The following is a 21,315-nucleotide window of genomic DNA, read 5'->3' as shown; positions in this document are numbered from 1 at the left end:
GGAGACGTAGAATCGGAAGCAGGCTCCAGGCTCTGAGCCGTCAGCCCAGAGCCCGACGCAGGGCTCAAACTCACGGACCGCGAGATCGTGACCTGAGCCGAAGTCGGACGCATAACCGACTGAGCCACCCAGGCGCCCCTTTATTTATTTATTTTAATTGAGAGAGAGCATGTGGGCAGTGGAGGGGGTGGGGTTGGGGAGAGAGGGAGAGAGGGAGGGAGGAAGAGAGGAATCTTAAGCAGTCTCTACACTCCCTGCGGAGCCCAACGTGGAGCTCAATCCCATGATCCAGGGATCATGACCTGAGTTGAAATCAGAAGTTGGATGCTGAACCGACTGTGTGACTGGTCTTTATAAACACTATATAGCCCACTTTTTTTTTTTCTTTTCATATTTCTTTTCTCTCTGCCCCCATGCATATGTATTATCACATGGTTGCCGTTCTAAGGTACACTCGATTTAGGTGTTTTAAGTAATATAAACATTTTTCTTATTTTCACATTCATGATTTTGATCCTTGGTAGACATTTAGGTCATCTCTGAGATTTCACTGCAGTAAATATTTTTGAGCTTTTTTTTTTTTTTAATTGAGTTATTTCCTTGAGATAAGTTTGCTGAAATTGATCAGGGGATATGAACATACTGCCAAGCTGCTTTCCACAAGGATTGTTCTGATTTACAATGCCATCAGAATGGTCTAATGCTAATAGGCTCACCATGGCCTGGCCAGCAAAAACCCTTGATCTCGCTCCATGTCAATATCAGCTCCTTTACTTTCTTTTTTCATTTGTTATTTTTTCAATTGGAATGTGTTCATATTACAGAAAATTTGGAAGATGAAGAAAGCTCTTTGGTACTCCTTTTAATCTTTTCAGAGAGGAGCTATAGTTTATATTTTACTTTATTCCCATGATATTTTCCATACCAGAAATCTCTCCATGTGTGAATGGTGATATCACAAGAGTAAATTTGTAACTTTTTCTCTTCAGCTCATGCTTAAGTAATTTGGGTTTGGTCTTAAATGTTTTACATACTTTGGGACCCTTTTTAATAGTTGCCAAAATTCTGCTGGGTAAGAACTGTAGGATGAATTTCCAAGCTAGCTTTAGACACTGGGATTCTACTTTTATTCATGAAAATAGTATAAATATTAATAGAACATGATTATTAGAGATGTGTTTTCTTTCAATCGCTAGGGTATAAAATTTAAAAAAATACATGTAACAGGAAATACTGATATGATCTAACTATGCTGACTCATTGTAAAATATCAGTAAAATATCAGCATTGTAAAATGTGGTATTTCTTATGTAGTAACTTCTAAAATTTGGCACTGTTAACAAATATTTAGTGCTGCAGAGAATTTGGAATCAGGTATGCCATGGTTATTAAAAAAATGAATTTTCATGTTTTTTCTAATAGTGACTATCTTTCAATATAATCCAGGAATATGAAGTGTTCCAATGACAGACTTGTCATGACGCTTTATTATTCTTACTTAAGTAGTGTATAATGAATGTTAATATGGAGAAGTTAATTGCTGCTATTTTTAATTTATCTAGCTAGGAAAGATCCTGAATATAAATTTTATGGTAATCTTTGATTTTTTTTTTTTTCCTCTCCTTCTGTAACCAGCAAACTAACGCACAGCCACAGAGTAATAGCTGGCACCAAGGTGACTTCAATTTTGTACGTCAGGAAAGGTTGACGATCAGCTCAGCAAGAGTTAACGATTCTGGAGTGTTCATGTGTTATGCCAATAATACTTTTGGATCGGCAAATGTCACAACAACCTTGGAAGTCGTAGGTAAATATCTCTATGGGAACGTATAAATTACTGGCAGTAGTGAAAGAAGACATTGCTAGAGAGTTTCCTTTTTATGTTAATAGAATGTTGAAGCGATTCTTAGAAATTTTATGATCACGGAATGAATGAATGAATGAAAATGATCACGGTAGCCTTTTTCCAGCTAGAGCCCAAGAGCAAATCCTATCAGTTTAATAGAGGGGAAGAGGAAAGATGTAACTGAAGCTGTTTCAATGGGCCATTTTCTGCCATCCGCCCTCCCCTCCCCACCACACAAAGTGTGACCTGGAGCTTTTTCAGAACTTCTAGTCCTTGCTGAATGACTTGAGTTTGGAAGTGGGTGTAGACTTTCTCTATGGAGGAGAGCAAGTGCTGAGAGCCTACAGTATTTCTCTGCGTCTTTTAGGGAGGCGCCTCAGTCTTTGGTTTATCTTTTTTACCGCCCAGGGGTCTGGTTTATTTGTTGCAGGAAGGGCTGAATTGGGCCTTTTCTTCCTAGTATGCCCCTCACTTCACCCTGTCTTGTAGCCTTATAGGCCGTAGCATAAACCTTCAGGAAGGAACCCCACTGGGGTTAGTTAGGTCCTTGGTTCTACCTAGCATAAACTGGATCATGGTACCTATGGTCCTAAGCGCATCTAGCTAGTACATACTATGTAAAGGTTTAACCTTTTCTTCCCTCCTCTGGAAATCTCACCAAATCTTTATTTTCCAAGATCTACTTAATGAGAACAGAATGCAGTGAAGTACTGTTCTTGATTTCCTGGAAATAATAATAATGTTTAAATTACTTTATTTACACTTTTTTTTCCTTTGGTCTTTTGAGTATTGTTTGAATTTAATCTATTTTCTTGTCTTTTTAGTGCAGTTATGTTCTTAGTGCTTGACTTTGATTAAGTACTTGCATGGTGGTGAAACTTCCTCAAGAGCAATAATAAAATGATGTGATATTTGTTTTCATTTCTCCTCTTTCCCCCATGTTTCTTCAATAATTTATGAAGCCATGTTAGAGGTCTGTGATTTATTCTACAATAATCTCATATAATTTTGGTGTTTCTGCCCATGTTGTAATGGAAAGCATTACACACTAAATGTGGAAAAGACCCTTTACTTGCAATTATAGAGTCAGTGTGCAGAAAGAGTATTATTACTTTTTCCCTAAACGTGATTGTGAACCATTTATTAATTTGAATAGAAAGCTATGCTTTTAAAATATTAAACTCCATAAGTGCTAATTTGCTAAGTTGATTAGGGAGCATGTTGATATATCAGCTTCAGCTCCAGAAAGCAATTAGTAAGGATGTTTTGAGCATATTATTGTATGTAATCAGATTTTTAAAATCCATTCATCAATTTCCAAGAATATAACTGTATAACTGGAAGGGCTTGTGGCTGTGAAATCTGAATCTGGTTTTGTATTGTTTCGGGGTGGGTTGGGACAGGACAAGAAAAAGGGAGACAAAGAGAAAAGTCATTTCTTTTGGGGCTGGAGGTCGGATTTGAATATGATGTGGATCCCTTCTTGGCCTTTCAGCTAAGATCAAGTGTGCATATGACGTGCAGTGGCTTTGGGATAGTCCCCACCTGGTTTTGAATTGGAGCTGTGCCACCTGACTTTTGAATGCACCCTACTTTACCTCTGCCTGCATTTCCTCTTCTGAGAAGCACAGCCTCCAACTCCAAAGGCTGCAGAGAGGAGAAAAGGCAATAGATTTTATAGAAGTGCCTGGCATAGAGCTTGCACTTGATGAAACGTTAACGCGTCACCAACTTCTTAATGCAGAAGTACCTGAAAAAAATCGTACTTTCTGTTAAAACAACGCTGATGGAGTTCTTTGATTCTAATAACTCTTATACTTCATGAATTTGAAGCTCTATTCCACTATAGGACATAAAACTATATTGAGCCTGTAAAGAACTCTAGAAAACTCAGGAAAACTTCGGTAGTATACATATGTGGTGATAATGAGAAAACTCACTTCAGTGCAATTATTGTCTGGAATATTTGAGTGTTTTGCTTTGGGTGTGTTTGAATTGATGACCTTAAGAACTGGAAACTGTAACATAGCATTTAGATGAAACATTTGTTCCCTCAAAATTAACCTAAATTTGCTTTAAAAATGACAGGAGGTTTTAATTTATGATTTGGGTATTAGAACAAGATGGTGGTTTCCATCTCCAACTTTGACCTGGATGAGTTTTTATTCTCACCTATGACAGATCCTTTTCCATTACTGCAAAGGAGAGTTGGACTCCACTTTTTCTTCTGAATCTATAGGAAAACCAAGAGGCAGCCAATGCTGTAATGACAACTCCTGGGAGACCTTAATATATGTAGCCAAATAGTGCCAAAAATAATGAAAAGTGTATTTAAAAGTTTATAATTACTAAATTTGGAAAAAGAATTAAAAGAATAAAATGAAAACTCTTCCATAATCCCACTAAATGTGACATAACCATTTTTAAGATTTGGTATATTGCTTGTATTTTTGTATGCAGCAGGGTTTCGGTGATGCCTACAAGCTTATTCTCTCTCTCTCTAACTGGAAGTATTATATGGAGAATCTAGGGATATGTTACAGTGAGAAAAGCCAAGCCTGGCATCTCACAAACCTGTATTCAAATCTGGGCTCTGCCCTTGGGCAGCTAGCTCTTAAGCTTTCCAGGACTGGATATCTTTCATCTATACATTAGGAGTTATAAGCTTTCTCCCCTAGTATTGTTATGGAATTAAATATTTGTCATAATTGTTAATTAAAATGTAATGCCAAGCTACTTAAGGCAGTTCTTGGCACATAGCAAGCATTCCATAAATGGTGGCTATAAAAATAATATTGGCAATTATTTTATTACGTGTTTTTCAAGCTCTTTCTTATATTATTGTCATAGAACCATTTCTCACCAGTGCCCTGATTTTTAAAATTATTATATCCAAGTAGAGAGCCATTCTTTTTGCATGTAGCTACCCACAAAGAAGAGTGCTCCAACGGAAATTACAGGGTTAAATTAGAGAATAGATAATTATAGAAAATCTATATTGCTAAATGCTTTCTGAAAGAGTTGTGCCAATTTACAGTGTGTAATTCAGCACGCTACTTTTACCACACTTGCAGAATTATTGAGTTTCTTTCAAATTAGTTTTGCTATTTTTCCATAGGATGGATAGACTTTATTTTTTAACAGCTTTATTGAAGTTTTGCTATTTTTAAGAAGTGAAAAGTGATGCCTTATTTTTAATTACCAGTTTAGGGGTGCCTGGGTGGCTTAGTCGGTTGAGTGTCCAACTCTTCTTGATTTTGGTTCAGGTTGTGAGATCGAGCCCCATGTTGGGCTCCATGCTGAGTGTAGAGACTGCTTGGGATTGTCTCTCTCTCTCTCTCTTTCCCTCCCTCCCTCCCTCTCCCTCCCCCTTTCCCTTCTCCCCCTTGCCCCTCTCTCCCTATTGGGCTCTTTCTCAAATTAAAAAAAAACTGATTTACTAGTTTAAATATTTTCCATCTATTGATTTTCATGTTCTTTTTCCTATTACCTTAATTTTACAGTATAGACATTTAAAAATGCTATGTATTCAGATTCTTAGGACTTTCATGATTTGATTTTGTTTCTTCTGTTGTTTCTTTTTTTTTTTCTTTTCTTTTTTTTTTTTAATGTTATTTCTGAGAGGGAGAGAGACAGAGTGTGAGCAGGGGAGGGGCAGAGAGAGAGCGAGACAAAGAATCCAAAGCAGGCTCCAGGCTCTGAGCTGTTAGCACAGAGCCCGATGGAGCTCGAACTCAGGAACCACGAGATCATGACCTGAGCTGAAGTTGGATGTTTAACCAACTCAGCCACCCAGGCTCCCCTCTTCTGTTGTTTCTAAAACGTCTAGAAAACTGCCCCCTCTGTAGAAGTTTGATAGGAGTTAATTCTGTTGTCAAAGATACAGTTCGATTATTAAAATGCTGTACTTGGGGCGCCTGGGTGGCTCAGTCGGTTAAGCGTCCGACTTCAGCTCAGGTCATGATCTCACGGTCCGTGAGTTCGAGCCCCGCGTTGGGCTCTGTGCTGACAGCTCAGAGCCTGGAGCCTGCTTCACATTCTGTGTCTCCCTCTCTCTCTGGCCCTCCCCCATTCATGCTCTGTCTCTCTCTGTCTCAAAAATAAATAAACATTAAAAAAAATTTTTTTTTTAAATAAAATGCTGTACTTGATTTCATCTGTGATATATTACATGATGAGGAGGTAACAGGTTTATTTTTCTTCAAATACTAAATGGCGTTCTTTCAACACCTTTATTGACAATTTGAGCTCTCTTCCCCCTCTTGACTTTTGACACCTTCTTATCACATATACAATTGTACTGGGTCTGGGTGTGGGCTAACCATTTAGTCCCAACCCTTTCTAACCTAAGAAGTAGTTCTAGAAGACTTACAGGGTGGTGCTAGCTCTTGAAGAGAGTTCCTTAAGAGACAGAGAAGGGAGAATAAACATTTCAAGTGCGTCCTTTCTGAAACCAGCCAGTTACTTTTGTAAGCCAAAGGTGAAGTTGGGTTTTCCGTTGGATGGCTGTGAATAATAGTTTCTTCCTGTTCTATTTTGTTATAATCAGCTAAAGGATTCATTCACATCTTCCCGATGATGAATACCACAATATTCGTGAATGACGGAGAGAATGTGGATCTGATTGTCGAATATGAGGCATATCCCAAGCCTGAGCACCAACGGTGGGTCTATATGAACAGAACCCTCACTGATAAATGGGAAGATTATCCCAAGTCTGACAACGAAAGTAATATCAGGTAAGAAAAGAGCCTTACGCTGGGGATCAGATGTTTTCCCCCTCTCTCCTTGGCTTACCAGGGCCTGTGTCTGTGACCCATAGATGTATGAGAAGACACCTGGTGTGGAAAGAAGTTTGGGCCTGCTTCCTGAGTCTTTACACCAGTATTTCCTTTCGCTTTGTGATTAGAGCACGCACGGAAGTCCGTGCCTCAGTTTTCTCATTTGTGAAATGGAAGATCGTTTGCTCCCAGAGTTCTGAGGCTAGTTCCGAGCAGTGACTGGCATGTGCTAGAGACACATTGAAATCTTTTTTTTTTTTTTTTTTTCCACAGAAAGAGGAGAGTTAGTGCCTTGAATCCTTTTTTTTTTAAATGTAAGGTAACTAAAGCCTCGTTCGGTAGCTCTGGGCCAGGCAGTGAACCCAAGTTCTGTCATAACACACACCCCTCTCATTTGATCCTCAACAGATTTATGATGAAAATAGAAGCAATCATAAAATAGTAACAAGTAAAAGAAAACTAGTAAAGAAAAATAAATACAATAAAAATGATTTTAAAAATGAAAAGAGTAAACTAGGCAAAGTAGCTTCCTTCTTGTAAGCTGCAGGTGTTTTTGACTGTGCTGCACTGTTCTAAGTACCTGACGTATAGCGAGTCAATAATTTTAGTCCTCCACAAGCCCCATGATCAGGCACTCTTATTTTCATCATTTCTATAGAAGAGGAAACAGACACAAATGAGTTAAGTAACTTGACCAAGATCAAAATGGCTACCAGAGGTAGATGCCCACTTAGACTTTGTATTTTTTTCCAGTCAGAAACTATGGGCTGTTACAGCAATGTGGGTGAGAGATGATGTTGTCCTGGGCCAAGATGGAAGGGTGGGAAGGAAGGGAATGGATTTGGGAGGCATCCAGGCCGCCTCCACAGGAATACTCAGTGGTTGAGGGAGTGGGAGAGAGAGGTAGCTGCTGAAGATGTCCCTTCGGATCCTGTGTCCGTCAGCCACGTTGGATGGCGAGGGGTGATGCCATTCAAGGAGGAGGAAAGGTTGGCAGGGACAAATACTGTGAGTTCGGCTTGGTGTTTGTTGAAATTGAGGTTGACCATGGGCTCTCTAGTAGAGATGTTCAGGTAGGAAGTATCCTAGGTCAGGTTCCCTCGAAGCAGAGCCTGAGACAGGGATTCTGGGTCAAGGGCTTCATTAAGGGGAAGAGAGACCTTCCAGGGAGTAGGAGAGCAGGGTGGGGAGGATAAAGGAGGAAAAAAAGGATATGGGTGAGCAGTAGGCTGATCTCAGGGGTCCTCTGGAGCTGGCTTTTTGTCCCTCTCCATGGGCAGTCACTCATTGCTGTAGACCTGGATGGCAGTCAACTTTCAAGTGGGCCTAAGTGCCCAAGGGCAAGACTTGGGAGGACGTCACAGGTGTGAGTCATCATTAGCTGTACCCACAGGGCAGGGGTTGGGGGCTTGAAAATAGCTCTGTAGAGGAGGCGTATGACTGAGAAGTCTGAACTGGAGGTAAAGATTTGAAAGTTGTGAGCAAACAGCGAGTAGTTCGGTGCGAGAGTAGATTGCTCAGGGTCACGTCGAGACGGTTGTGTCCAGGGCTTCTGGCAGAACTCCACACTCTGTCTACATAGCCATATCTGCCGGCCCTGCCATAAAAGGGAAGCTTCAATGTCAGGTACTACGAAGGACTCTAGGAAGAGGTGCTGGGCATGGGAGGAAAACCAGGAGATTATGGAGTTGCAAGAAGGAAGGTGAGGGCCCACAGTGTCGACTTTGCTCTCTGCATGGAGACAACTCCGTGTAGATGCCTGCCAGGCTTGGGTCCTTCCAGGTGAGTGTTGTGAAAGCACAGCGGGGCAGGTGAGCTCAGGACACCGGTGGGGAGGAGACTGAGTGAAGGACCGTGGGCAGAGAGGGACCACGGACAAGAGGCCAGCCAGGGACCGGGAGGAGGCTGCATTGCCTCTCCCCACTCAGCACCCTCACTGGGCAGCCATTTTGTCCCAAGGTAAATATAGGTGTATATGTTTATATTTGCTAATGTGGATCTTGTTAATACTGAGTTAAGTGAGTCTTATTTTTCCTCAAACAGGTGTGTATTTCCAGACAGAAATGGTGGATAAAACACTCACTTGAGGCAGGCCCTTCACAAGTGATTGATTTATTGCCTTTTTTTTTTTTTTCCCTGTGTGTGTGTGTGTGTGTAGATATGTGAGTGAACTTCACCTAACCAGATTAAAAGGGAACGAAGGAGGCACTTACACGTTTCAAGTGTCCAATTCCGATGTCAATTCTTCCGTGACATTGAATGTTTACGTGAACAGTGAGTAAAACAAATGGGTTCTTATCTTTTTATTTTTTATTATTTTAAGTTGTGGCTCGTGTTTGTAACAGCTGCAGAACTGAGCTCATTGTGTGCTGTGTAAATAATGTTTCATGATAATTTTGACCTTAACAAAGACCCCGTGGTTTGGTGGTTGGAAGAATGTGTACGAAAGCCAATTCCTTGTCCTACATCTCACTGACCGCACGACCTTGTGGAGGGCGCTCGGATTCTGGGTTCTGCCTTTGAGGCAAACAGAGGAGCCCTAGAAGTTAAAAATAACTGTCGTTTGAGGGAAAACGTATTATTATTGATTGTTGAAATGGGGAGGCAGAGGTTGAGTGAGACCTGGATTATGGTGTTAGTTGGGTAAGAGATGCTATCAAGCTCTGACATGATTTTTTTGTGACAGTGCTTTCTTTTTCGGGGTTGTGAGATTATTTGTGTTTTGATTGTTCTCCTACTAAGGCGGAGGCAATATCGATCCAGCTCCATAGGACTCTCCTGCGTAGCACATGGGTACTAAGGAGAGGAAGCAGGTGGTTTAGGATGGGAGGCTGGCTTTGGACATGGGAACCGGAACACCTGAGTCCTGCCCCGCTGTGGCCCCCACAACATCTTGGAGAAATGTCTTTGCCCAGAGGTTGAGGCCAAGGGAGCATGCTCACCAGCTGGGGCTTCTGCTGTGTGCTGGGCTTTTCCCCTGGCTCTACTCTGGGGGCCTATCTGCATTTCCAAGGAAGGATAGCAGTTGCCTGCCATACCGCACCAGCCAGGGCACCAGGGCACGGGAGGGCTCCAAAGACACAGAATTCCAAGGAGTGGCCAACAAAATGACCCATCGGAATTAGCCGTCCTGGGTGCGTGTTGGTGGGGTGGGGGGTGCAGGGGGGATAAGGAGACAACCCGGAACATTCCCTAGGAGACAAGTTAGTCACTGTGCTGGGCACTTCCTGTATGCTGGTGAGAACAAAGAATGGGCGCCGGTTTCTTGTCCTGAAGGAGCTTGCCTGCTCAGAAGTGAGTTTACAAGTTCATTGATGCCGAAGCTCCGCGGTATGCGGCAGGTAGCATGATCCGTTTCAAGGGTAGACAGGAAACAGCTAGTAAGTGCCATTTAGGGCAGGTTTTTGATTGCTCTTCTGGAGTCTTTTAACTAGACCTTCATTTCCAAGCACAAGATGTTCTTAACGTGTTTACATCAAGAGCGTCACGTCTGTGGAGCTAAACAAGTTTCTGAACTACAGGCCTTCTCAGGATCCTTACTGTGTTGGTGTGTGTTATGCCTCCCCAGGAGGGCGGGTAGATGCTGTGTGCAGCCCAAGCTTGGTTGACCACAGAACTTGCCTCTTTTTTGGAGGAAATCGTGTTAACATCGCAGTTCCTCTGAACAGCTTTGATTATATGGTATCTCATTGGCCTGCATTCCAGGCATCTCCAGATTAATTCAGGTGTTAATCAGAGGAGTTTAGCATATTACACATGGGCAAAATGATCTGCTTCTGCAAAATCTCAATATTCGAGTAATTTAAGAGACGGTTGCAGGTAAATCAATATCCTTACAGGCTAATATGCACATTGTCCACACAAAACTCAATTTTTCGGTGTTCTGGTGCAGTGTTTCCCAAATATCTGTGGTAAACCTTTCCTTTTTTTTTTCCAGTTTATTCCGGATCAGTACTTTCTATAAAATACAGTAAGAGCCAGGATGCCTGGGTGGCTCAGTTGGTTCAGCATCCGACTTCGGCTCAGGTCATGATCTCATGGTTCATGGATTTGAGCCCCGTGTAGGGCTCTCTGCTGCCAGTGCAGAGCCCATTTCGGATCCTCTGTTCCTCCTCTCTCTCTCTCTCTCTCTCTGCTCCTCCCCTGCTGGTTCGTTCTCTCTCTCTCTCTCTCTCTCTCTCTCAAAAAAAAGAAACTTGAAAAAAATATGGTAAGAGCCAGTCACTAGGAAAGTGAAATGAAAAAGAACAGACATATGCAAAACCCACGTTTGATTTTTTTAAATTGTGAGATTCAATAGATAGAAAAATGACTGTCAGATTGCTCCTTGTAAAAGCTTATTATCAGGTTGTGTACTTAACTCTCGTTGACCAGGAACAGTGGATCATGGCCATGGCCTGCCCCACAGACCTCACTTTGAGAAGCTCAGTAGTTGGGAATTTTATAAAGTGAAGTGCGTTTTGCGTCTCTTCTTTCCCAGGCTTCAAGGTCAAGGAGACATTGAGATCTGTCTCTTTCCCCTTTTTCATGCTTCCATTTGCTAGTCTGGTCTGCCAGTTAGCCGTGAGTCATTGACCTTAGAAAGTTGTCTCTGAAGTCACCCTTACTTTTCTCTGGTGACAAAATTGCTGCCATTTTACTTAGCAGGCTAATTTGCCATCCAGCAGGATCAGTGTTAGTCACCTCTGCTGGTGAACTCATGCTTGTTTTGAAACTGGATAAGAAACGGCATTAAGCTTCGCAAATGAATTTTTTCTCGGATTCCCCGTTGGTGCAGAAGGCCTTTTGTTTCTGCTGGGGCCTGGGTCACAGACATGCACCTAACATTTCCTGAGCTTCTGCTTCATGACACTGGGCACACAGACAAGAGTGTTGTCTGACCCCGTGGGTTAAGGTTCTTCAAGAAATCTTTCATTGATGTCAGTTCATTACAAACACTTAACTAACAGTAGCCATTTCTTTTCACTGACCTTCCACATTGGATTTCCTTATCTCCCAATGCTTTGACAGAGGTAGTATTTGTTTTTAAGTTTATTTATTTTGAGAGAGAGTGTGTGTGTGAGCAGGAGAGGGGCCAAGAGAGAGGGAGAGAGAGAGAATCCCAAGCAAGTCCCACACTGTCAGCAGGGCTCGATCCCACAAACTACCAGATTATGACCTGAGCCAAAATCAAGAGTCGGGCGCTCAACCAACCGAGCCACTCAGCTGCCCCTGACAGAGGTAGTATTTTTGTGTGAAACTCAAAAACATCAGGCCTCTTGTGAAGTATGTTCGGTTGCTGTTCACAGATCAAGTTAGCTAATTTCTTTGTTGATTTTTTTCTTCTTTGAAAAAGATTTTTTAATGTGAAATTTTAAAGGCAAACGCTAAAAATAGTTTTGAAAGTTTAAATTGGAGAGTTGTGTCCATTTTGACATAACACTTTAGCTGAGCCAAATCCATATGAAGATCTACTGTGTGATTTATTCTGTAAATAAGCTTAGCCCCAAGGATGAAAGGAATTGTGCTCTGCAAAAATTAGAATTGATAGAAATCAGGATAATAAATGCATGATATTAGTGCAGAAATTCAGTGACTTTTACTCAGTGGCATTAATGCATAATTGCGTAATAGATTCAGCTGAAATGCTTATGAAAATCCATGATTTTGAATGGTTCAATGTTTGATGGTTGAAAAATTCACTTGTTTTAAAAACTCCACATGTAGATTTGAGTACCCTGAGTGTGTGCATGTGTGTATGTTTTAATTGCTTATGTGGGAGGCTTTAAAAAATACCATGTTCTGTCAGTTTGTGTTAGAGAAAAATATGTAGCATATTAAATTTGAAAATGTTTTAAGTCTGTTTTTAACTTCTCTAACCAAGCCATGATTTACATGGGTCTGTTCTGTTGACTGTTGGCTCTGTGGTATTAAAAGTGATTTATAAAGGCAGGCAAGAGCTATAACATGTTTGCCATTTTTGAGCAGAACTTCCAGTGGAAACTGATGGGAGTTTTCGCTAAGAACACAACAGAAGAGGGGCGCCTGGGTGGCTCAGTCGGTTAAGTGTCTGACTTTGGTTCAGGTCATGATCTCGCCTTTTGTGAGCTCAGGCCCCACATCAGGCTCTGCAGTACAGGGTCTGCTTGGGATTCTGTCTTTCCCTCTCTCTGCCCCTTCCCCACTTGTGCGCTCTCTCTCTGTCTCTCAAAATAAATAAATAAACTTAAAACACACACACACACACACACACACACACACACACACACACACACGAAAAGCCAGTGACTCTTTGCATTGAATTTGCATTACTATAATCACCCTTTAACTGCTTATTGAAGATGCATACAGAAATCAGATTCTTAGTTCTCTAAAGAAGTTTGATATCTTGGGTGAGTTAAATGTCTGTTTGTTTTCTTTGTCAATTAAAATTGGGAGGAAAGTAGCATTCTAAAATGTACAGAACTATCCAAACGTGTTTTCTTATATATATACGTATATATACATACATATACGTGTACGTATATGTATGTATATATACGTGTATGTATGTATGTGTGTATATATATATATATATATATATATATATGAAGAGAAAGCACATATATATATATACATATAAAAAAGAGAAAGCACTTTATTATGTCATTGTATTTAGATACAATGACATAATAAAGTGCTTTCTCTTTTTTTTAAGTTTATTTATTTTGAGAGAGAGAGGAGAGAGCGGGGTCGGGGGGGGGGGGAGAGAGAGAGAGGGAGAGAGAGAGAGAGAGAGAGAGAGAGAGAGAGAGAGAGAGAGAAAGAATCCCAAGCAGGCTCCGTGCTGTCAGTGCAGAGCCCAACATGGGACTTGATCTCACGAACCACGAGATCATAACCTGAGCCAAAACCAAGAGTTGGATGCTTAACTGACTGAGCCACCCAGGTGCCCCAAAAGTGATTTATTATTTTTTTTAAATTTTTTCAACATTTATTTATTTTTGAGAGAGAGAGAGTGTGTGTGTGAGCAGGGAGGGGTAGAGAGAGAGGAAGACACAGAATCTGAAGCAGTCTCCAGGCTCTGCGCTGTCAGCACAGAGCCGGACGTGGGGCTCGAACTCACGGACTGAGCCGAGGTCGGATGCTTAACCAACTGAGCCACCCAGGTGCCCCCCAAAAGTGCTTTTTTAATAGGTACTACTCTTTCCAAAATTCCTGGAGGTATAAGAAAGATGACACCACTGAGATTCTATACATGGCCTGTGATACTCCATTGGAAACTTCTGGTCTCCTTGCCTACAATAAATGTCACACGGTAAGGTTTTTACCAGATCCAGCACAAATAAAAGGCCAAATGTACATTTAACTCTAAATTATCCACTTCTCTTTTCCGTCACCACCCAATATTCTTGAATATTTCGAACCTTATAGCAGACTTAAGTGTTAATCAGTAATGTACATATTTTTTATGTTTATTTTGGCATACACTTTCAAATATCCCAGGTGAGTCCTGAAGTAACCTACACAACTGTGGAAAGAAAGTATGATTGATATGATCATCAGTTATGATATGTATCAGTTATGATCATATCAGTTATGATATGATCATATGATCAGCAGTTGGTTTTCAAACCTCTGGAATGATTTTAAGAAGGTCCAGTAACTTTTTTTCCAGCTTTATTGAGGCATCATTGACAAAATTGTAAGATATTCAAAGTGTATATATGATGATTTTGATGAATGTAAACATTTTGAGAAGATTCCCCTATCCACTTAATTAACATATTCATCCCCTTATATATTTACCCTTTTTATTTTCGGTTTTCTGGACTTTGGGGGTGGGGGGAGGGTAATTTGTTTTGTTTTTTGGTGAGAACATTGAAGTTCTACTTTCTTGACAAATTTTGATTATATAACACGGTGTTGTCAACTATGATCACCATATAACTCATTAGATTCTCAGACCGTATTCATCTTATACCTGCCCCTTTGTACTCCTTTAATACTTCTTCCTAATTCCTTCATCCCTTAGGCCCTGACAACCCTTTTGCTACTCTTTTTTGATGAACTTCATTTTTTTTTTAAATGTTTTTATTTATTTTTGAGACAGAGAGAGACAGAGAGAGACAGAGCATGAGCAGGGGAGGGGCAGAGAGAGGGGGAGACAGAGAATCTGAAGCAGACTCCATGCTCTGAGTGGTCAGCACAGAGCCCGACGCGGGGCTCGAACTCACAGAGCGTGAGATCATGACCTGAAGTCGGACGCTTAACCGACTGAGCCACCCAGGTGCCCCGAACTTCTTTTTTTTTTAAAGACTCCATTTAAGTGATCCCGTGCAATATTTGTCTTTCCATGTCTGACTTATTTCGTATAATACAATGCCCTCTGGGTTTATCCATGTTGTCACCGATGGCAGGATTTCCTTCTTTTTTAAGGCTGAGTAATATTCCTGTGTGTGGGGTACACATTTTATTTATCCATGTATCCACTGGTGTGGATCCACTGAGCACTGGAGTGCCTCTTGAAGGTAATGGTTTTGTTTCTTTGGGATATATACCAAGAAGTGGGATTGCTGGATCTTATCTATTTTTTTTTTATTTTGTTTTTATATGTATTTATTTTTGAGAGACAGAGACAGAGCTCAAGTGGGGGAGGGGCAGAGAGAGAGGGAGACACAGAATCGGAAGCAGGCTCCAGGCTCTGAGCCATCGGCACAGAGCCTGATACGGGGCTCCAACCCACGAACAGTGAGATCATGACCTCAGCCGAAGTCGGACACCCAAGCGACTGCGCCACCCAGGCACCCCTGGTAGTTGTATTTTTAATGTCTTAGGGAACCTCCATGCTGTTTTCCAGAGTGGCTGCACCAGTTTGCATTCCCACCAACAGTGTGTGAGGCTTCCCTTGTCTCCATGCCCTTGTCAACATTTGTTATCTCTTCTCTTTTTGACAATAGATGTGCTAACCGTTTGAGTGAGACTTTCATTTTGGTTTTGATATGCCAGTAACCTTCAAATGCCTCTTTAACACATTATCTGATAACATTTCCAGACCAGCATTATGATTCTAAAATCATATTCTAAAATATGATTCTAAAATGATATCTAGGGGCCATAAATAGATCTCTCTCCAGTCTTAAAGGTCTCCCCTTTCAGGACAAACCTAGCCAGTGGAGTCAGAGTACTGTGGTACTCAGGTGGAGGTAAAGTAAGGCAGACAGGACAAGTGAGATATGGAGAACTCTGGGGCTTGCCCTTCACCAGTGCCCTCCACCAGTGCCCTTCATACGTGGAACACATGGAAAGTTAAGCTAGATTGGCTATCCAAATGACCTTCAAACTGTACCAAGTTAGCTCTCAAAGTTTCCAACTCTACATTATTTACAGCAGAGTGTTAACAGGGGCTTGAAACAATTTAAGGAAATGCTAAATAATGCATTATTTTCACATCACCGTATCATGTAATTAACATCCTGTCTGGCATGAGCAATTATTTATAGATCATACAGTGTACTTGTATCAGTCAAAGTAGTAAATCATCTGGAATAAGGCCTCTTGAAGAGAAAGTTTCTCTTTGACCACATTTGTAAAATCTGGGCTGCCTTTTATGTGTTTTTGGTTATAGTTTTTAAAATTTTTTTTAATGTTTATTTATTTTTGAGTCGTAGAGTGTGAGTGAGGGAGGGGCAGAGAGAGAGGGAGACACAGAATCCGAAGCAGGCTCCAGGCTCTGAGCTGTCAGCACACAGCCCGATGCGGGGCTCGAACTCCTGAACCGCGAGATCGTGACTGGAGCCTAAGTTGGACGCTCAACCAACTGAACCACCCAGGCACCCCTGGTTATGGTTAAGTCTACTTTTGAATGGCTAAACTATCCTTCTTCTAGGGGAAGCCACTCTAAGGGTAACTCCCTGCAAACAAGGTACATGCCAGCACGTTCGCCAAAGGCGAGGGCAGACCTGTCAACTTGGCCATGTAGATAGAAGGCTTAGACTGCCTGCCAGCAAGACCTCTGGGTCACCCACCCAGTGGGAGGTCTCAAGAACCTTCCCCCAGGATAAAATGGTAATATGGGGTGGCCTTCAAGGATTGCTCATTTGGGGGACTTTGGGTCTGTGCCTTTCAAGATCCCCAGGAGACCAGAGCAGTTACTAGAACTTTGCCTCTTTGGAAGGTGGAAATGTTTTTCTGCCTTCTAAACTGTCAGCCATTTTTTAAGGATTGAGATGACCTTCCAAACATTTGGGTGTCCAGGCCATACTTATGTTAGAGGCTAACCATTTTAAGGCAAAGCCTTGAGCGGCTTTGGTCTTTAGTGTTTTGTTTTGTTTTTCCTATTAGATAGATTCTATTAGGTCTTCTAGATTAAATTATTAGAATTCTTCTTTTAAATTTTTTTTTTTAACATTTATTTATTTTTGAGACAGAGAGAGACAGAGCATGAACGGGGGAGGGTCAGAGAGAGAGGGAGACATAGAATCTGAAACAGGCTCCAGGCTCTGAGCAGTCAGCACAGAGCCCGACATGGGGCTTGAACTCACGGACTGAGAGATCGTGACCTGAGCCGAAGTCGGACGCTTAACTGACTGAGCCACCCAGGCGCCCCTAAATTATTAGAATTCTTAAACATTAAATAAAGCCAGTGCTGAATAGAAGTCTTTCTTGATTTATTTATTTGCTTTTGAGGATTTGCTATAAGGCTATCCCAGTAACCAGAAATGTAGCATGGCTCGTGCAGACATTTGTGTACGTGTGTTTTGAAATTAAAACAATTTTTTTAATTATAAAATATTGTGTGAAGCATAGTTCTAGAAAAACTAGAAAATGTGAATAAGCAAAAATAAGCACGTTTTAATTATACCTTTTAAAGTTCATTTACTTACCATTGCTAATATATCCCTTACTGTGTATATGTTCTTCGTGACCATTTTTTTAGACTTTTTTTTTTTTTAAATAAAACTGAGGTCCTACTGCTTCGTAAGCTTGTGTTTTGGTGCTGAATAGTGAATGCATTGTACACATCTTTCCACGTCATGAAATACTCTTCCGCAACCTTATTTTGGTATCTCATTGCATGGATAGTGCGTAATTTTTTTTTAACTCATGTCTATGTCTGGTGCGATTTTGAGACTTTGTGTAGAATGGGGGATGGGACATGGATGATGTGACTGGGGTTTTAAAGAAACCCATCAAATGCTTATTTAAGGTTTATAATTATCTTGTTTAATCTCAAATGAGCGACCTTGCCTAAGTGCCTGGGAGTAAATAAGGTTATCATCTGTCATTATCTTTCATGCTCCCATGTCTTAAACATATGTCACAGAAGATGCACTGTGCTGGCTTTTGGGACAGTTCTAAATTAAGGAATAATTTTCAGATCTTCTTAGCGTGGTTGCTAATCCGTGTAAAAACAGTCGCTTGTCTTTTTACATTAATCTTTTTATAGGTAGTGTGTATTCATTTGCAATATCTGACGGTGTCTGAGCCCTGTTTTTATTTTCTCTTCCCGAATTTGAAATGAGTTTTTGTTGTTAAATCGCTTGGGAGTTACGAGTGTTGTTTTTGATGTGACACTTTAATATCTCCTTTTCCTAATTAAGAGGGTCTCTGTGGCCGCAAGAATTGCTGGAGACACTTAAGTGGAAAGAAAAAAGGAATATCATGGCAACTTCCTTTTAAAGTAGAATTGGATTCTCTTATATTCTAAAAAAATTTAGGATATGCGTTGGTATCATTTTTCCTTCATGTCGTATAGGAAAGTTGGTCTGGTGGGGTGTGTTGCTAATTTGGGGGATCTAGTTAAACACAGCCTGCTTGAGAGCAGGCAACCTTCGGGGCGCCTGGGTGGCTCAGTCAGTTAAGCGTCCGACTTCAGCTCAGGTTATGATCTCACGGTCTGTGAGTTCAAGCCCCGCGTCGGGCTCTGGGCTGATGGCTCAGAGCCTGGAGCCTGCTTCCGATTCTGTGTCTCCCTCTCTCTCTGCCCCTCCCCCGTTCATGCTCTGTCTCTCTCTGTCTGAAAAATAAATAAATGTTAAAAAAAAAAAAAAAAAGAACAGGCAACCTTCTAGACTGTTAAGGCCCTTTGTTCATATGATCTGGCCATTCTTTCATGTTTATGGTAGAAAAGCAGGAGAAACAGGTTTAAGTTATGTAACCATGTAAACTGCCAGAATTGACCCTGAACTGGGGGCACACTCTTCTAAAAACAGCATGAATTCCTCTTGATATTAGTGGAACTTCTCTTCTATGGAGACTTCCTTTCCAGTTGAGCCAGGGATGTTTTTACATCAAATTAGCCACCTTCAGTTATACATGTATTTACAGGTTCACCTATAGCTTAGTGTAAATTTAAGCAAACCCACGAAGAGGTGCATATTTTTCCCATGAGTTAGATGTCAGTAACCGTTCTCCTCCACTTCTGAATTATGTGGCAAAATGAATTCAGTGCTTGTACTAACAATTTTATCACATGCCTGCACTCCACGCGTGTGTCCACATCCGCCTGCCCCATGTCTGGGTCACATGGCAGTGGTACCCCTGTAAATTGAGCCTGGGGGTTCTGGTTGAGGAAGGCTTTCTGCAGGCAGTTTTATTACTTTTTAATTATTTTAACTTAATCTTTGTTAATCCCAATCTCAAGATTGGGAGATCTTTAATGGCTGTTTAGAACACAGATTGGCAGACTATAAGACCTGGGGCCAGATTCAGTCTGCAGCCTATTTTTTGAAGGGCCCATACACTAAGACTTTTTTTTTTTTTTTTTTGAATGGTAGAAAAAAAATCAGAGCCTAAAATATTTATTGCCTCACCCTTTCATTGAAAGTTAGCTTACCCCTAGTTTAGAACATCACTTTGTTAGGAGAGTGTTTTTGCTTGTTTGTTTTGATTTCTGTTTTTAATTTTATTTATTTTGAGAGAAAGAGAGAGAGAGTGTTAAGGAGGGGCAGAGAGAGAGAGAGAGGGAGAGAGAATCCCAAGCAGTCTCTTCATTGTCAGTGCAGAGTCCGACACGGGGCTTGAATTCATGAACTGTGAGAGCGTGACCTGAGCCAAAACCAAGAGCTGGAAGCTTAACCGACTGAGCCACCCAGGTGCCACTGTGTGTGTGTGTGTGTGTGTGTGTGTGTGTGTGTGTGTGTGTGTGTGTTAATGGTAGATACTCTGTTAAAGATACCTGGATACAGGCACCTATAATTGAAGTTTTATTTCATTTGTTAAACAAACTTCTATCAAAGTGCCCATCTGCCAGTTTCCAGCGATCTTTAAGAATGTGTAAAACAAAATATATTTTCAATATATCTATTCTGGGGATATTTTTAAGCAGAAGTAAAAGTTAACCTGAATTGTTTTCTACTCCTATTTTAGCTGACTTAAGTTCCTTTATCGTAACAGTGTGACGGCAGGAATATAGATTTGACCCAGGCACAAATAGTGACAGATTGCTACAAAGCATTGCTGTGTTGCCATTAAATACCAGCAGACCTACAGTCATAAAAACAAAATGCATCCTTATGAGCCCTCTTCATTTAGTTTCTTTATTGTTTGGGGACCTAAGTTCGTGTTCTTTGCTGATTATAGAGCGTGGGTAAATGTGCATGCATAGCAGGAGCCGGTCGAGGTGGTCGGGGGCGAGAGGAGTTCAACTCCAAAATGCTTCTGCACCGGTTACTTGTGAGTCTCACCCCCACCCCAGCTCCTATTATCTGTGCTGTGTTCTTAAAAATTTGTTTTGTTCTTGCTTTCCGTATGGGCCTGATGGTGGTAACAAGGAATATTTTTCAAGATCACATATTTCTGGGGTAAATCAGCAAATGGTTAGGATTTTTAATTGCATGAGCCATAAATTCTCAGTAGAGTCATTAAGCACTCTGAAATCAGCCTACAAGCTGATCAGTGTTGTTGGAGACACTGGAATGACTCAGGTCCATGAAGCTTTGAAAGGAGAAAAGGCTATTTTCTTAATCTCTGCAGGAAATACATAACTCATACACCTCTTAGGCTTATCTAAACCTCCAACTTGGGAGGAATTAGGGAATGTGTCATTTGGTATACTGCTGATTGCCGAATATCTCAGAAACCACAGCTCAGATTTAACCTGGAGAATTGCAGAGTTATGTATCTTTAAAAGCAAAATGCATATTTAATGCCTTACACAGTGCATCGAGGCACTTACAAAATGCAGATGAGCCCAGATTTTCATTTTTAGGAATCAGATTTATACCTAGCTCATTCTTTATGCATTAAACATTTTCATAGTGCAACTTGCCATGTAGAGCTGAAACTGTACTCATGTAATTTAGCCTTTTCAAAATGAGGTCTGTCATCACCAATGTTAGGACAGGGCTGGGATTAGGGTGAGGTGCCTTGGGTGCAAAATTTAAGGAGGTGCTCGCTGACTGTGCCAGCCCTATATTTACAAACCTTGAGGAGGGTGAGTGCCTTCTTAAAATCCACACCCTGTGTGTTTTTCTGGCCTCACCCTAGTCCCGGCCCTGATCAGGGTCTTTCGTAGGTACTTTAAGAAGGCACATTGCTGGGTCAGATCCTCAACTTACTGAATCTCTGGGATTGGGTTGGGGGGTGGGGGTGGGGGGCAGGAATCTACATTTAACTTCTTAGTGCTTCAAATGCACATTGAAGTTTGGAGGCCTTCTGAGCTTGGTTGGCCAGGCTAAGGACCAGCTGGATGAAAGCTCCCTGTTAGCCTTAGGTTACAACTGGCCG

General features: G+C 41.2%; 1 protein-coding gene across 1 annotated transcript in view; it reads left to right on the top strand.

The window, feature by feature from the left end:
• The window catches only part of KIT (KIT proto-oncogene, receptor tyrosine kinase), an 86,472-nt gene that overhangs the window by 44,908 nt on the left and 20,249 nt on the right, over window positions 1–21,315 (top strand). Inside the window, exons 5-7 of the mRNA XM_042984511.1 lie at window positions 1,636–1,807; window positions 6,396–6,585; window positions 8,786–8,901. Coding sequence (XP_042840445.1) covers window positions 1,636–1,807; window positions 6,396–6,585; window positions 8,786–8,901 — 478 coding nt within the window. The remainder of the gene's footprint in view (window positions 1–1,635; window positions 1,808–6,395; window positions 6,586–8,785; window positions 8,902–21,315) is intronic.

This window comes from Panthera tigris, chromosome B1 (assembly GCF_018350195.1).
Source record: "Panthera tigris isolate Pti1 chromosome B1, P.tigris_Pti1_mat1.1, whole genome shotgun sequence".
NCBI lineage: Eukaryota > Metazoa > Chordata > Mammalia > Carnivora > Felidae > Panthera > Panthera tigris.
The sequence above is the reverse complement of the archived record's forward strand: the minus strand, read 5'-3'. Positions and strand labels throughout refer to the sequence as shown.